The 18125-nt window shown below is 42.2% G+C and overlaps 1 protein-coding gene across 1 annotated transcript in view; it reads right to left on the bottom strand.

The window, feature by feature from the left end:
- CLNK (cytokine dependent hematopoietic cell linker) overlaps positions 1-18125 on the bottom strand; it is a 68506-nt gene that overhangs the window by 19271 nt on the left and 31110 nt on the right. Inside the window, 3 exon segments of the mRNA XM_030563408.1 lie at positions 2557-2597; positions 12177-12246; positions 13446-13464. Coding sequence (XP_030419268.1) covers positions 2557-2597; positions 12177-12246; positions 13446-13464 — 130 coding nt within the window.

Raw genomic sequence — 18125 nt, forward strand, 5'->3', positions numbered from 1 at the left:
AGGAGTTTGCTGCCTAACCTACTTAGTTAGGTGCTTTTGAAAATCCCACTAAGGTCCAGATTTTTAAAGGTATTCAGGCACCTAGAGAAATCAATGAGAGTCAGTCATTTGGGAGTTTTTGAAAATCTCCCTAGATGCCTGTCTACATCTTTCGATATGTAAATACCTTTAAAAACTTGGGCCTTAGGTCTGTTGAAAATGGGACTTAGGAGCCTAAGTCACTTAGCACTTCTGAAAATTTGACTGCAGGTCTAATAAAAATACATGAAATCATTGAATTTTTTCCTGGAGATGTTTATTTTTATAGTAACTTTATCTTATGCAGCCCCTAAATTCAGTGTGACTCAGATTTTTGTGTTGGCAGTACATCAGTGCATTTGCAAAAGTAGTCAAAGGAGAAGATAAAGGTTTTGGTAACTGGGTAGAGATGAGCTGGAGCATTTACCACCAGGCCCACTTGCTGCAAAACACAAGAACTGACTGAGCCCTACCCTGCTTAACTTGAGAAATCTGATGATAAAAGCTTGTTAGCCTGGTGCAATATTAATGCAATAAAAAGCTCTGTTAATTTGGGTTTTTTATTAATTTATTTTTTTTATTAAAGCCACTTCATTCTTATTTATAAGTAATCTATCTTCTGATTCTTATACATTAACCCAAAGACTGTTCATACATCAACTTGTACATGTAGAGGCAATACAAGGAGATATTCCCTTTAGCAGGTGTTTGTGCCTGAAAGACATCTTGTCTACATTCAACTAATTACAAACTGATAGTAAAGTCTTCTGCTTAGAGAGTAGGGGGCCCATTCTTTTATAACCAACCCTGGAGAGTAGGTGATAGAATGTGAGCAGGGTTATTGTTATCTAGCTACCTAATAGATAAATCTATATGGCTCCGATCGCCATAATATCTGACTGCTTTTCTAAGGTTGAAAGAAAGAGATTTTGTTCTTTCTTCCTTGCCTGTGCTAAGTTTGGTTAGTAGAGGGCTTTTTGTTTTGTTTTTGTTTTTTTAGTGTGTGTGTGGTATTATGGGAACATTACTGTAAACAACATGTATTAACCAATAATTAGAGGTGAGCCAAATAAAATTTTGGGGTCATAAAAAAATTGGTCTTCATTTTACCAACACAGATTATCCAGGGGTAATAGTGAACAGCACGTTTGACAGTGTGATTTGGCATTAAAAAGGCCAGTGCTGCTTTTAGCAGCATATGAAGAAACTTCATTTTCTGACTGGAGAGATGAGTATTTCTCTCTGTGTGACTCTGAGGAGACTGCTCGTGAATAATGCATTCACTGCTGGTAATCAGAACCAGAAAGATGCAGACAAAATGAATAGAACTGAACAATGCTGTCAGTTACTGGGCCAGCCACACATTAGACCACTATTTATCCCTCTTGTGTGTACCCTTCAGTCCACCCATTTAGACTGGATCTCTGGGCCTCCTTGTTCCCCAGACATGTTAGCTGAACAAGGCTGTTCAGGCTCCAATTCCAGCAGCTGACACTCCAGGCCAGGATTCAGCAGCAGCTGAGCATCTTACTCAGCCCCGCATGTTTGCAAGCTTGTCCCTCTTTGGGCAGGGGTTGGGGGATGGATGTAAATAGTGTGTCCCCCTTCTGGCCGGGGGGAGGGGGACGGTGGGTAAAAAATCTCGTCCCCCGCCCGGTGGGGGAGTGGAAAGGGGTGAAAGCTGCAGAGACCGCAGCACTGCTCCTGCTCTGTTGTCTCTGGCTGCCTTGACTGGCTGCCCCAGTGTTTTGCTGTAAGTGGCTACCCCATGTGGGGGGCAGGCAGTCCAGATGTGCCTATCTTTGAGATGCAATACAGGCACAGTGCAGTACTTGCGTTTTTCTTCTTCTTCTTTTTTTTTTAAATCTCTGATGCCTGATTGGTTACTTCCAGTTTCACATGGTGTCTGGTTGACCGGTCAGTCCATAACTCTGGTGTTTGTATCTTTGCGGTTCTACTATTTGCCCTTGCCTACACCTTAATCTTTCCTTAAAAGCATCTGTAAGTTCCCCTCAGCCCAGCTAACCCTCCTGTGTGGCTGGGAGAAGCAGACTGTACTGCTTTCATCACACTCTCTGTCGTTGTGTGTTGCCTTGTATGACTGTCATCACTCACTGACGCTCCCTGGGGTGCCTGAGTTATCTTATCCACACTTTCTCCTTTTTGTAGGCCCAGAGCCATGTAATGGTTTAGCATCTCCTTTGTCCTGAGCTTAGCCTGGGAAAGAGTAAGCTTTTTTTAACCTGGTTAGAGCCACATAGGGGGCATTCCCAAATAAACAGCTTCCCTAGTGTTTCACCAGGGACTTGGATCTGTGTCACTGTTTTACTTTAACAACCCTTTTTGATCTAACCCCATAGCAAGTAACTCATCATAAACAAACACATAGGCACATATTGTATTAATGAAAAATAATACAACTTTCTAGTAGCTATTTTCTAGTTCATCATAGAAATATTTGCACATATATTTGTGACACTAGGACTTAGCCATTCCTGTTTTACAGGGTTTTTTTGTATGGAATCTTAGGATTCTTACCTGAGCCTTGAAAACTTTTACTACTCGGCATACAAGGAGGGCTAGGAGAAAGTAGTAAATAATGTTAAGTGCGTACAAATACTCAATCTGTTACTGATTGTCATATTGCATATACACAAAGACAAACATATGGAAAGTTTAAATGCCACTGAGTTCCATCAGGGATGAATTTGTATCAAAATAATCTGTTAAACATTAAGAGTGAAGACAAGGAAAGTGTGAGATGAATGTAGCATGAAAAAATTTCTAAGTTTGAGCTCTAATGACTATGAAGGGAAATAGCATCAAAGGTTGGTATATAGGAACCACAGTCATAGAATCGTAGGACTGGAAGGGACCTCGGTAGGTCATCTAGTCGAGTACCCTGCACGCAAGGCAGAACTATGTAATAACTAGACCATTCCTGACGGGTTTATCTAACCTATTCGTAAAAACCTTTTATGAGGGAGACTCCCTAGGCAATTTATTCCAGTGCCTAACTACCCTGAGAGTTAGAAAGTTTTTCCAAATGACCAACCTAAACCTCCCTTGCTGCAATTTAAGCCCATTGCATCTTGTCCTATCCTCTGAGGTTAACTAGAACAATTTTCACCACCCTCCTTGCAAAAACCTTTGTATTTGAAAACTGTTATGTCCCCCCTCAATTTTTTTTTCTCCAGACTAAACAAAACCAATATTTTCAATCTTCCCTCATAGGTTATGTTTTCTAGACTTTAATCATTTTTGTTGCTCTCTTCTGGTCTTTCTCCAATTTGTCCACATCTTTTCTGAAATGTGGCTCCCAAACCTGGACACAATATTTCAGCTGAGGCCTTATCAACATGGAGTAGAGCAGAAGAATTACTTCTTGTGTCTTGCTTACAACACTTCTGATACATCCCAGAATTATGTTAACTTTTTTGGTAACAGTTTTACACTATGGACTCGTATTTAGTTTTTGATCCACTATAACCTTCAGGCCTCTTTCTGTAGTACTCCTTCCTACACAGTCATTTCCCATTTTGTGAGTGTGCAATTGATTGTTCCTTTCTAAGTGGAGTACTCTGCATGTGTCCTTATTAATTTCATCCTATTTACTTCAGACCATTTCTCCAGTTTGTCCAGATCATTTTGAATTTTAATCCTATCCTCCAAAACACAAGCAACCCCTCCCAGCTTGGTATCATCCACAAACTTTCTAAGTCTTGGTCTACACTATGAGCTTAGGTCGAATTTAGCAGTATTAGATCGATTTAACCCTGCACCTGTCCACACGATGAAGCTATTTTTGTCGACTTAAAGGGCTCTTAAAATTGATTTCTGTACTCCTCTCTGATGAGGGGATTAGTGCTGAAATTGACATCGCCAAGTCGAATTTGGGATAGTGAGGACACAATTTGATGATATTAGCCTCTGGGAGCTATCCCAGAGTGCTCCATTGTGACCGCTCTGGACAGCACTTTCAACTCTGATACGCTAGCCAGGTACACAGCAAAAGCCCTGGGAACTTTTGAATTTCATTTCCTGTTTGGCCAGCATGGCGAGCTCATCAGCACAAGTGATCATGCAGTCCCAGAATCACAAAAGAGGTCCAGCATGGACTAAATGAGAGGTACTGGATCTGATCACTGTTTGGGGAGATGAATCCATGCTATCAGAACTCCATTCCAAAAGATGAAATGCCAAAATATTTGAAAAAATCTCCAAGGGCATGATGGACAGAGATTACAACAGGGGCCTGCAGCAGTACTGCATGAAAATTAAGGAGCTCAGGCAAGCCTATCAAGAAATCAAACGGTTGCTCTGGGTCAGAGCCCCAAACATGCCGCTTCTATGAGCAGCTGCATGCAGTTCTGGGTGGGGCCCCCTCCACTACCCCATCCCTGTCCATGGACACCTGCAAGGAGGAGTCTTGTGCAACAAGGATGACGATTTTGGGGACAAGGAAGATGAGGAGGTGGAGGAGGATAGTGCACAGCACGCAAGCAGAGAAACCATTCTCTCCAACAGCCAGGAACTGTTTATCACCCTGGAGCTAATACCCTCCCAACCCAGGCTCACGGACCATGATGTTGGAAAAGGCACTTCTGGTTAATGTACCTTTTGTAAATATAATGCATGGTTTAAAAGCAAACATGTTTAATGATTAATTTGCCCTGAAGAGTTGGGATGCATTCGTGGCCAGTACAGCCCCTCCTTTTAAATGGCTAACCCAGTGGGTACTTGGTATGGGAAAGGAGAGTGCTGCTGTTTGAAACCATTCCCACATGTTATGAAGGTTGAAAAAGCTGAACTTACCATGGCTGCCTGCAAGTTGAATTCTGTTGCCTGGCCCTGCATGTGTGATCTCTCACCAAACTGGCAGGCCCGCAATATAAGAGGCAAAATGCGACCGTGTACCGAAAGCACATGTGCTATGTAATGTTAACTGCTTGGTTCACCGTGGAGGAGTGTACCCATTGTTCTCTAAAATGTGTGTTTTTAAATAGTACTCTCCCTTTTTTTTTCCTCTCACAGCTGCAAATGTTTCAACACTTCCCTATCATCTCCGTCCCAGAGGGTAGTGCAGATAAGAAGGTGGAAAAAAAAGCACTTGCGTTGAAATGTTCTCTGAGGTCATGCAGTCCTCCCACACTGAAAGAGCTCAGCAGAATGCTTGGAGGCAAACAATGTCAGAGTCCAGGAAAGCAGAAAATGAACATGAGGACAGGAGGGACAAATGAGATGAGAGGTGGCGGGAGCAAGATGAGAGATGGCAGCAGCGCGATGAGAGGAGGCAGGATGCAATGCTGAGGCTACTGGGGGATCAAACTGATGTGCTCTGGCATCTGCTGGAGCTGCAGGAAAGGCAGCAGGAGCACAGACCGCCACTGCTGCCCCTGTGTAACTGCCTGCCCTCCTCCCCAAGTTCCATAGCCTCCTCACCCAGACACCCAAGAATGTGAGGGGAGGGGGAGCTCTGGGCACTCAACCACTCCACCTCAGAGGACTTGCCCAAGCAACAGAAAGCTGGCATTCAGTAAGCTTTGAAGTGCAGTGTGGCCTTGTCCTTCCATCCTAACCTCATCCACCACCCAAACTCTGCAAATAGTGATCGAAGGAGTGAGGGTGGTTGGCTTATAGGGAAGTAGAGTGAAACAAGGGCGTGGGTTTTCATCAAGGAGAAACAAACAGAACTGTCACACTGTAGCCAGGCTAGTCATGGAACAGGTTTTCAATGCTTCTCTAATGCACAGCGCTTCCTGATGTGCTGCTCTAATTGCCCTGGCTATCTGGCTGTGCGTAATCAGCAGCCAGGCAATTTGCCTCAACCTCCCACCCCGCCATACATTTCCTCCCCTTACTCTCACAGATATTGTGGCACATACAGCAAGTGGCAATAATAATTGGAATATTGGTTTCACTGAGGTATAACTGAGTCAGTAAACTGCACCAGCACACTTTTAAATGTCCAAATGCACATTCTACCACCATTCTGCACTTGCTCAGCCTATAGTTGAACAGCTCCTTACTACTGTCCAGGCTGCCTGTGTATGGCTTCCTGAACCATGGCATTAAGGGGTAGGCTGGGTCCCCAAGGATAACTATAGGCATTTCAACATCCTCAATGGTTATTTTCTGGTCTGGGAAGTAAGTCCCTTCCTGCAGCTGTTCAAACAGACCAGAGTTCCTGAAGATGTGAGCGTCATGTACCTTTCCTAGCCATCCTACGCTGATGTTGGTGAAACATCCTTTGTGATCCACCAGTGCTTGCAGCACCATTGAGAAGTACCCCTTGCAGTTTATGTACTGGCTGCAAAGGTGGTCCAGTTCCAAGATAGGAATATGTGTTCCATCTATCGCCCCACCACAGTTAAGGAATCCCATTGCAGCAAAGCCATCTACTACCTGCACATTTCCCAGAGTCACTACCCTTGATAGCAGAAGCTCAGTGATTGCATTGGCTACTTAGATCACAGCAGCCCCCCACAGTAGATTTACCCACTGCAAATTGATTTCTGACTGACCAGTAGCTGTCTGGCATTGCAAGCTTTCCAGACGGCTATTGCCACTCACTTCTCAACTGTGAAGGCTGCTCTCATCTTGGTATTCTTGTGCTTCAGGGCAGAGGAAAGCAAGTCACAAAGTTCCATGGAAGTGCCCTTATGCATGCGAAAGTTTTGCAGCCACTGGGAATCATCCCAGACCCACAACACTATGCGGTCCCAACAGTCTGTGCTTGTTTCTCTGGCTCAGAATCGGCGTTCCACGGCATGAACCTGCCCCATTACCACCATGATATCCAAATTGCCATAGCTCGTGCTTTGATAGAAGTCTGTGTCCATGTCCTCATCACTATCGTGATTGCGCTGTCGTAGCCTCCTCACCTGCTTTTGCAGGTTCTGGTTCTGCACATACTGCAGAATAATGTGTGAGGTGTTTACAATGCTCACAACAGCAGTGGTGAGCTGAGCAGGCTCCATGCTTGCCATGGTATGGCGTCTATAGGAGAGCAGAGTTGCAGCAGGAGCCATGGATGACAATGGTTAGCACCGTGCACATTTCCTGAGGAAGAACACACGTTCCCAGGAGTCCATGACAGACAACATGGAGAAATTTGCTATCGAGATACGAGCAGGAGAGCAGAATTGCAGTGGATGACGACAGGATGCCAGGAGAATAAATATTTATAAAGAATGATGAGAGGACCTATGAGGTCGATTCATGGCACCAGGAGAGCAGGAGAGAAGAGTTGCAACGGAAGCGGTGGTTGGATGACAACAGTTAGCAGTCTTATTGCACCGTCTGCTGAAAGCAGTATGGCATCTTTACAGAAAAAAGGCACGAAATGATTGTCTGCCTTTGCTTTCACGGAGGGAGGGGCGACTGATGACATGTACCCCAAACCACCCGCAACAATGTTTTTGCCCCATCAGGCATTGGGAGCTCAACCCAGAATTCCAATGGGCAGCGGAGACTGTGGGATAACTACCCACAGTACAATGCTCTGAAAGTCAACGCTAACCATGGTACTGTGGACGCACTCCATTGATTTAATGCGCAAAGTGGGGACACACACAATCAACTGTATAAAATCGACTTCTATAAATTCAACCTAATTTTGTAGTGTAGACATACCCTAAGTGTACTCTTCTCTGCTATTATCTAAATATTTTTAATTTAGATATTGAACAGAACCAGATACAGACCAATCCCTGCCATTCGATATGCCCTTAATGCTTGACTGTGAATCACTGTTGTTTACTCTCTGGGAATGTTTTTCCAACCAGGTACGTACCCACCTTATATTAGCTCCATCTACATTATATTTCCCTAATTTGTTTATGAGCAGGTCACGTGAGACAGTATCAAAAGCCTTACTAAAATCAAGATATATCACATGTACTGCTTCCCCCCATCCACATGTCTTGTAACTCTGTCAAAGAAAGCTATTAGGTTGGTTTGACATGATTTGTTCTTGACAATGATTGTATGCTATATAGATATATTAGAAACAGAGACTGCTCACAAATAAATACCATGTATTAGAAAAGTGGAAGACTCATAGCTTCAGAATTTTGTATTGTGTTGCATGGCTAAAAAGGGTTAAACATCCTGCAAAATAAACAACCCTCAAAAGACGTGTGGGGAGATAATGTTTTTGTGTATTTACATATATATGAGTTGGGTGGACAATGTAATCAACAGTCCCTGTCTATGCTGTATTCTGATAATTCAGAGATCAAAAGAACATCCTAGCATTTAAATAAATTGTGAACATGGGATATCTCTTTATTCATCTCTCTTTGAAATGTATAGCAAATAATCTGTGAATGGTGGAGGAACAAGCAATTGCCTTATGTTAATTCTATAGCTAGGTACCGGTGATGGACCTCCTTCAAAGTCATCCTAATTGCCTTTTTTCCCTGAGGAACACCCAACTTGTCAAAGAGGACATGAAATTGTATAAAAGAGCCTTGGGTTCTGATTCTGTTATCTCAGATCTGCTTAGGCTTCATCAGGGGAAGTTTGAGTCGCAAGACTGAGGTCCCAGTTATGCTGGTATGCCCTGAATATGAGATTTGGACATTGGACTATAACTTATGAACTATTTCTGAAAGAACTCTTTGCAACTACAAAGCTCCTCATCTCTGCTATGAATCTGAATCTCAAGATTTGAGCTCATGCCTGTATGTATATTGATCTTTTAACCATACTCTCTCTCTTGTTTTTTAATAAATTTTAATTTAGTTAATAAGAATTTGCTGTAGCATGTATTTGGATAAGATCTGAAACATTCATTAACCTGGGAGGTAATGTGTCTGATCCTTTGGGATTGGTAGAACCTTTTCTTTTATATGATGAAATAAGATTATCAGGAATCTTCATCATACTTGACTTAGGTACCTGGATGGAGGCGTGAGACTGGATCACTTTAAGGGAACTGTGTTGTTTGGACTTCTGAATAACCAGTAAGGTAATAAAGAAGCTGTTTTATGCTGGCTTGGTAAATCTAAGTATTGGAATATCCACCAGATTTTGGGGGATTGTCTGCCCCATTCTTTGCAGTTCACCCTAACTGAGTGATCATAGCTGGCCCCCATTGGGACCCCGATCACAGTATGCTGTATAAATATATTAGAGATAGAGACTGCTCACAAGTAAATACCGTGTATTAGAAAAGCAAAAGACTCATCGCTTCAGATTTTTTTTTATAAAAAACAGATTGGCTAAAGCAATAAAAACTATACTATAGGGAACAACTCTGCACTGTAATTGGTAGATAACAGGGCCTCATTCAAAGCCTATTTAATGGTAATCTCTTTGGATCATGTCCTAAATTTGGTAATAATATAGAATCATAGAAATGCCGGACTGGAAGGGACCTTGATAGGTGATCTAGTTCTATCACCTGCACTGAGGAAGGACTAAGTATTATCTAGAAAAGTGGTTCTCAACCTATTTACCATCGTGGGCCGCATATGCAGCTCTCTCTCTTATGCGGACTGCATGCACACAATATATATATACTACCTGTATGGCCCTGAGAATGTCACATGGGTCTCAGTTTTGTGCTGATTGGGCCACAAGTGGCCTGTAGGTTGAGAATCACTGATCTAGACCATCACTGACACATGGGTAACTTGTTCTGGTGCTTTAATTATTCTTACAGTTAGGGAGTTTTTCCCCACGTCTTGCCTAAATCTTCCTTGCTGCAATTTAAGCCCATTACTACTTGTCCTGTCATCAGCAGATAAGGAGAACAATTTATCACCCTCCTCTTTAAAACTTTTTACATACTTGAAAACCGTTATCGTATACTCCTTCAGTCATCTCTTCTCTAAAGAAATGCATATTTTCAATCTTTCCTCATAGGTCATGTTTTCTAGACCTTTAGTCATGTTTGTTGCTCTCTCTATATGTGATAGTTGGTTATCTCAGTTTGCAGGGGTTCATAAAACTTTTCCATCAGTTTTTGCTTCTTATGGATTCACATCCCCTGACTTTTAGGTTTGAATTATATCAAATACAAAGTGCAACTCAATCAAGTTTTGCTTGGATTCACATAGGTCACAAGGGTGACTCTGTATCAAGCAAAAGAAAGCCATAGCTTGATTGTTCAGAAATCATGTTAAGCTTGAATTTTTGGCAGGTAAAGTCACTGCCAAATTCAATCCTATTGTAAACAACCTCTGTGGCATCATTGAGGGAGGAATACCTCTGTAATACAGGGGGAAAACATTATGGACTCACATACCTCTGCATGATTGTATTTTAGGGAACCACCACATGTGTCTCTGAACAGGAACACCTCCTTAAACCAACATTTATGCACTAGTCAAGGTTTCCCATGGGATTTTTGGCTTAAACTGGTTTTACTCATTTGTATCCTGAATTTTAGCCATAAATCTCAAATAGCTCTATTGAAATCATATCCTAACGTGTATTGAGCTTGCTGTACGTGCATAGGCACTGGAGGACAGGGGAGGTCACATGTGTCCCCCCCCCTCAGATTTCTGCCAGGATGGGAGTTGGGCTGAGCAGAGCTGAAGGGACATGTCCGGGAAAGGTACCAGCAGGAAGTGCTTCCACTGAGCCCCACTAAGCGGCACCAAGAGCAGGGAAGTAAGACTGGGCTGACAGCACAGCTCTCTGCCAGAGTGGGTGCAGGGAAGCCTGCTGAGTCCCATCCCTTCCTTGCTGTCAGGCAACTGCACTTATCTGCTTGAGTACATAACTGGACTATCCTGGGGTGTGCAGAAGGGAGTTTGGGGAGTCAGTTGGAGCAATGGGGGGTGGGAGGAAGCAGAATCCAGGGAAGGCAGCAGGGGTCGGGGTGATGGTCACGGGGGGGTGGGGAGTCTAGGGAGGCAATAGGAGTGTGGGTGGGGAGTCCAGGGAGGCAGTGGGGGGCCAGAGGGAATTAGGGGACTGGGGGAGGCAGCAGGTACCAGCGGCAATGGGGAGAGGTGGAGGTCTCGGGGAAGGCATCAGGGGCCAGAAGCAATGGGTGAGGGGGCCAGGGGAAGCAGCGGGGACCAGGATGCCATTCTTCCTAAGGGTGGTCCTGCAAGAGCTGGTCTTAAGGGTGGGCAACATGTGCAACTGCCCAGGGTGCCGTGGTCAGGGGGAAGACGTGGTCAAGAAGGTGTTGCTGGAGGGTGCCTTGGCAGTCACCAGGAAGTTGATGGTGGTGATGGGTGGCCTGTCATGCCCCTACACTATCAGCAGTTACCAGTCAACTATGTGTATTCACTGCTTGGAAGACTCCTTAGTTGAATAAAGCCTTGTCTTTGCTAGTATCTGTGAAATCTATGGGCTGGTTCCAATGCAATGGGAGTCTTTATATTGACTTCAGTTGGCGTTGGATCAGGGCCTGTATGTCTGACGTTTTTTAATTTGAAAGGACCTTGCCTGAATAATTACAAATTACAGGACCACTGGTTCCATAAACCAAGAATCTAGTCACAAACAATTAGGGGCTATGTTTTGCCACACTTACTCATACTTTGTAATACCTTCCTCCTCAAGTAGCTGAAAAGAAAAATAGGATCTGTTTTGTGAGCCATTAAGAGTTGAGTCAGTACAAAATGCAAATATGGTATCTTTCAAAGGACAAAAGTTAAATCATTATATACTTCAAATTTCCCTACCCTGTCTTTTTATGTTTCAAAAAAAATTGAGAAAGGGGGTGTGAGTGATATTCAAAGAGAGGTTGAAAAGGCTTATGGAGGTTAGAATGAGGAAAAGAACAGAAAAATTATAACAGGTCTATATAACAGTGACTGGTCTAGAGAAGGCCAAAAAGATGTTCCTTATTAAGAAGAACAAGGGACCTCCCAATGAAAGGAACAGGGAACAAAATACAAAGAATATACAGGAAAATTTCTTCTTTATGTAGTATATGGAACTCACTGCCATAAGACATTATTGTAGCACAGAATGCAGTAAGACTATAAATAGGAAGAGCATCTGCAGTTACAACAGCTTGAATGAAATTACAATGACCATCCTGTGTCATGTTTCAGGGTATAATTACTGACTGGTATTAGAAAGTAATCATGCCTCTGTGATATGGTACTGCACAGTTTTCCAGGTGCAGGGGGTTTGATTTTTTCTGAAGCATCTAGTACAAGCTCATGTGATTCCTATATTCCTACCTGGATGAAGGATGATATTTTTGTTTTTGCTGTCTTGTTTGGAAAGCTAATGCCACTTCCCTGTTGATATCTGGAATTTCATAAATAAGAATGTATTATTCCTTTTCACATGTAAATTGCACAGCACTAAATACAGATAAGAATGCACCTAATCACAGTAATGAAAGGAAGGAAAGTAATCTATATTCATGCATACTACAAAGTGATTCAGTAAAAAAGCTAATGGGCCAAATTCATCCCTGACATAAATGGGCTAAACTATTGTCATCAATGGGGAATAATTTATTCCAGGGTTGAATGGCATATAGTTTACAAGGTAACATCATAATCTTTCCTGATACCAAACATGGAGTAGTGTAAAGGTAAGTAATGCAGAATGCTCCCTAGAAGAATACAAAATATCCTTCTCTCCCTTTAACAGATGAGTGGAATTAATCCTCATGTTAACGGGACCAGTGCTGTTTGTTTAAGTCAATGGGAATTATTCCATTGACCTCAAAGGGAACAGAATCGCCCCCCCCCCCCCCCGAAATTAAGGAACTCTGTCATATGGAGGTATAAATTGCAGGGAACGAACAATGTATCTTCTTGTTACTTTAAAGTATTTGTGTTTTTCAGGGAGGAATTTCAAAGACCCCTAAATGAGAGGGGGATCCAAATCCATTAGAATTCAATACAAGTTGGGCACCTGGGGGCAAACTTTTAAAGGCATACAGGGGCCTTGAGAGACAGATAGACCGTTCATGTGATTATTAAAAACCCACTGAAATCAATGGAAATTAGCTGCCTAGTTGCTTCTGTAAATCTCACTATGTGCCCATCTACATCTTTAGGCATCTAAATGTCTTTGAAAATCTGGCCTGTGGCTCCCCTTCAGAAATCCAAGCCTTAAATTAGATTTGACATGAGAGATAAGTGTGATACTGTTGTTACACGGAAAGATTTTGTTAGTTCCATTTTAGAGTCCTTCTCCAGATAAGCTTTCCATCACTATGCAGATATTCTAAGCCTCTCTCTTCTCAGTAGTTGTATACATGAAGCCTATAGTTTAATACTCTACTTTATGCATCCTCCACTATGAAATTTTGGCCATCACTCTCATTCTAAAAGAAGTAATGGGAATATAAGACCAGACCCTCTGATCTGGACCAGCACTGAACTCAGAAGATGACACCAATTTACAGTATCTGAAGATTTGGCCCAGAATATGTTGCTCTTACAATAAGAAGGAAAACACAGGGAATCTGCAATATACAGTTAAGTACTAACCTCTTCCTTTTCCAAGTGCCTATATAGAATGATAAAATAGATAATGAATATTGGAAGCTTTCAGTGACAATTATATACTATTTTTTATATTTGTTTGCTCCACATGCTTGTTACCACAGTACAGATGTGATTTGGCCCAAGTGAGGTATTGCTAAATGAATACTTGGTGAGTCAGATGCATGCCTGGTGTAACTACATTAGAGACACACCAGCCATGAATTTGGTCCAATTAACCTTTATTCAGTGAAGTAATTGGGGAATTTTGCCATTTCTTGACTGAAAGCAAGATAAGGAGTAATATTTCAAATCATCCTCAGTGACCAGTGATCCATAGTCCATTGAAATAACTGGGAGTCTTCCCACTGACTTCAATAGAGCTGAATTAGGCCCTTAGTATTAGTAACTATACAACTTGAATTTACCCTCTATATATGTCTTATGTGATGAACTGCATACTCATAGATTCATTGATTACACGGTCATAAAGGACAATTGTGATCATCTAGTCTGATCTCCTGCATAACAAAGGCCATAGAATTTCTCTGGATTCCTGTTTGAACTAGAGCAGATCTTAGAAAAATCGTGATTCAAAAATTGTCAGGATGGATGTATCCAAATATGGATATGAATGTATATATATAAAAATTACAGGTTTACTTTGATATAAACACAAGCTAAATTTTTATCTTAATTCCACCGCCATCACTGAACTTTGAATTTATATAGCGGTGTAACTAAAGCATGGTTTGTCCTGGTAATGATCTCACTGAAACAGTGGATCAAATTCTGCTCACAGTAACAACATTACAACCTTTACGAAGTCAGTCATGTTGCACCTGTGTAATTGCACTTAGCCAGGTGTTTCCATAATTAATCTTCCGTTATATCAAGCACTGAAACAGAATGCCTATAAATTGGAGTTTTCTTTTGAGCCTACCTCACTGATAGCACAATTATCTTTCTGCAGTGGTATTATATTACATTCAAAATATATTGTATGAACAGTATTCACCAGGACATACTATGGTACAAATCTCAAAACAATAATAATTACTATAATAAACATAATGGATCAAATTCATCCCTGGAGTAATTCCATTGAAGTCAGTTAAATTGCACCCAAGGGAATTTGACCTTTATTTTATTTTGATGTTACTTTCATCCACTAAACATACAGGAGTATCTTCAGTAACATAAATTAATAGTAAAGAAAAGACAAAACAGTCTACAATCAGTATATTCCTTGCACTTTGAATCTTAATTAAAAATTACTTCCTAACTACATTTTCTCATTGCTCGTAAATGGATAAGGTTTTATAGTCACGCTATCTGTGCCATAGGGGCTATATTAATACAAGTTTTATCTAATGTGAAATCTCTTCTTTTCATATTGTGCGACACTCAGGGCTGCCCAGAGGTGGGGGCAAGAGGGGCATTTTGCCCCAGGTCCCGGGCTCCGCAGGGGCCCCCACGAGAGTTTTTCAGGGCCCCTGGAGCGGGGTCCTTCACTTGCTTGGGGGCCCCAGAAAACTCTTCTGGGGCCGGGCCCCGGAGCTTCTTCCGCTCCCGGTCTTCGCTGGCAGGGGAGTCCTTCCGCTCCGGGGCGGAAGGATCCCCCACCATCGCATTACTGCCGAAGCGGGACCTGCCGCCAAAGTGCAACCCAGTCTTCGGCGGTAATTCGGCAGCGGGGGGCTGTCATAAACAGATAGCTAAGGGTTAATGTCTCTTACACCTGGAAAGAGGTAACCTGAAGCACCTGACCAGAGGACCAATCAGGAAACCAGACTTTTTCAGGTCTGGGTGGAGGGAAGTTTGTATCTGAGTTCTTTGTCTTGTGCCTATCTCCCTCTCGGCTATGGGAAGGATTTCTCTATTTCCTGCTTTCTAATCTTCTGTTTCCCAGTTGTAAGTACAAAAGATCAGATAGTGATTTATATGTTTTTTTGTATTTTACCTGTGTGTAGTTGCTGGAGTGTTTTGAATTGTATTCTTTTTGAATAAGGCTGTTTATTCATATTTCTTTTAAGCAATTGACCCTGTATTTGTCACCTTAATACAGAGAGACCATTTTTATGTATTTTTCTTTCTTTTTACATAAAGCTTTCTGTTTAAGACCTGTTGGAGTTTTTCTTTAGTGGGGAACTCCAGGGAATTGAGTCTGTGCTCACCAGGGAATTGGTGGGAGGAAGAAGTCAGGGGGAAATCTGTGTGTGTTAGATTTACTAGCCTGACTTTGCATTCCCTCTGGGTGAGGGGGGAAGAGAGATTAGCTCTCGGTACTTCTGTTTTCCAAGGCTGGAAATGGGGAGGGTGGAATCCCTCTGTTTAAATTCATGGAGTTTGCTTCTGTTTATCTCTCCAGGAACCCAGGGAGGGAATACCTGGAAGGGAGAAGGGAAGGGAAATGGTTTATTCCCCTTTGTTGTGAGACTCAAGGAATTTGGGTCTTGGGGTCCCCAGGGAAGGTTTTTGGGGGGACCAGAGTGCCCCAAAACACTCTAATTTTTTGGGTGGTGGCAGCTTTACCAGGTCCAAGCTGGTAACTAAGCTTGGAGGTTTTCATGCTAACCCCCATATTTTGGATGCTAAGGTCCAAATCTGGGACTAGGTTATTGACAGGGGGGCCCTTCCATTCAGGGACCCACCGCCGAAGTGCCCCGAAGACCCGCAGCGGGGGCCCCCCGCCACCGAATTACCGCCGAAGAGCGGGCTGCACTTCGGCGGTGGGTCCCACTTCGGCGGTAATTCGCCGGCGGGGGGCCCCCGCCACGGATCTTCGTGGCACTTCAGCGGTGGGTCCCAGAACGGAAGGGCCCCCTGCCGCCGAACAGGGCTGGCTCTAGACATTTTGCAGCACGGGGGGCCCCCTGCCGCTTGCCGGTCCCATGGCTCCAGTGGACCTCCCGCAGGCATGGCTGCGGATGCTCCACGGGAGCCGCAGGACCAGCGGACCCTCCGCAGGCACGCCTGCGGGAGGTCCACCGGAGCCGCCTGCCGCTGATGGCCCCAGGCCCCCGGAATCCTCTGGGCGGCCCTGGCGACACTCAACATTTGTCCTGAAATTCTGGGCTTGTGTTCATGTATAGCACTACAGTTTGCACCAGTGCAGCTGCGTCACTGTAGCGGTTAGTGAAGCTACTACTTCACTGTTGGTGTAGTTAATCCACCTCCCCAAGATGTGGTAGCTATGTCGATGGGAGAAGCTCTCTTGTTGACATAGCACTGTCTACACTGGGAGTTAGGTCAGTATAACTAAGTTGCTTAGGGGGTATAGATTTTTCACACCCCTGAGCAACATAGTTATACTGATATAGATCTGTAGTGTAGACCTGGCCTCTGCTTTTTAAACTGACATATGAGTATTTTTGCAACAATATTAGTGTGGCTATCAGGGGTGCAAATAGAGTAGGTTAATTACTGGAATGTGTTCCCATTTGTCGTTAAGAATATATTCATTACTAATTTTTGTAATGAGTCAAAATGTCAAAGAAAACCCAGATCAAAAAATATTAAATCTTTTTCTTTCTTGCCAACATGTCAGTTCTGAATGTTAGACATCAGTAAACTGCTGTAATAAGTAACTGTATCGTAACCTGTTTTGTAATAATTCAGCAAATGTGGAGTCCATAAAAATATATTAGCTACTTTTAAAAATTAATCCTATAGATAATTGAGGTTGGATAAACTCCATATGGATAAAATAAAAAATGACCATTTTCCCCCACGTTGATCTTTCTGGAAGTTTATTGTTGTTTATTTATTTATCTAATCTACTCACCTTCTTGCGTATAGGTAGTAGAGGATGAAATAGCAAAACCCTAGACAGAGGATATTCTCAAGGTATTTTTGCCTTAGTTGGAACTAGAAAATATCAGCTCTTATCCCACAATTTGTATTCTTGATAATTTCTAGCCCAATTTCTCCCTCAAATTATTATAAAAAGTTTATGGTTGAACAATCAAGCCTTCAAATTACATCATTCTTATCTGAGAAGTTCAATAAGGATGTTTATTTGACAAATGGGATAGTGGGAAATCCAAGACAGATGTAATTCTTTGGCAGTGGGGACTATTAGTACATCAGAGTAGCAGCAAACATCCAAAGTCCACAAATGCTCCTGTGGCAGTATGGGATGCAATTGTCCCTCATTTCCCCATTTTAAATAAGACCATTATTAGACAGTATCAGCTTTGCCAGTCATAGGATAATTGAACATTTTGAAGAATAAATACCATAAAATACCATAAAGAAAAATCCTATAAAATGTAATGTTATAGAAATGTAATAGTATAATATAGAAATTACTGTAAAAACCTATATGATTTAGTAGAGAATAACAACATTCTATACGGATTTGAAACATCCATAGAATTTTATAGAATTGTAGATATTACGTTTTTTATTAAATTCTATAGGATGGTTAAAAAAAATGCCACAACTATAGAGAAGTTATTACTTATTGATGTTTATAACATTTATTAATGCAATTTCCTATTATTTCAAGCTCTATTATCCTTGTGTTTTCAGTTTTCTGTCATTCGGAATATATGTTGAACAAGGGCACAATTTATATTTTTCTGAGATAAAATTACTAATTTTTGTGTGTATGTACTGCTGAACCTTCATAGACCTCTACAGCAGTTTGCATTTATGAGACACATTCTTATCTAAATGCTC

This window comes from Gopherus evgoodei, chromosome 5, assembly GCF_007399415.2.
Source record: "Gopherus evgoodei ecotype Sinaloan lineage chromosome 5, rGopEvg1_v1.p, whole genome shotgun sequence".
Taxonomy (NCBI): Eukaryota; Metazoa; Chordata; order Testudines; family Testudinidae; genus Gopherus; species Gopherus evgoodei.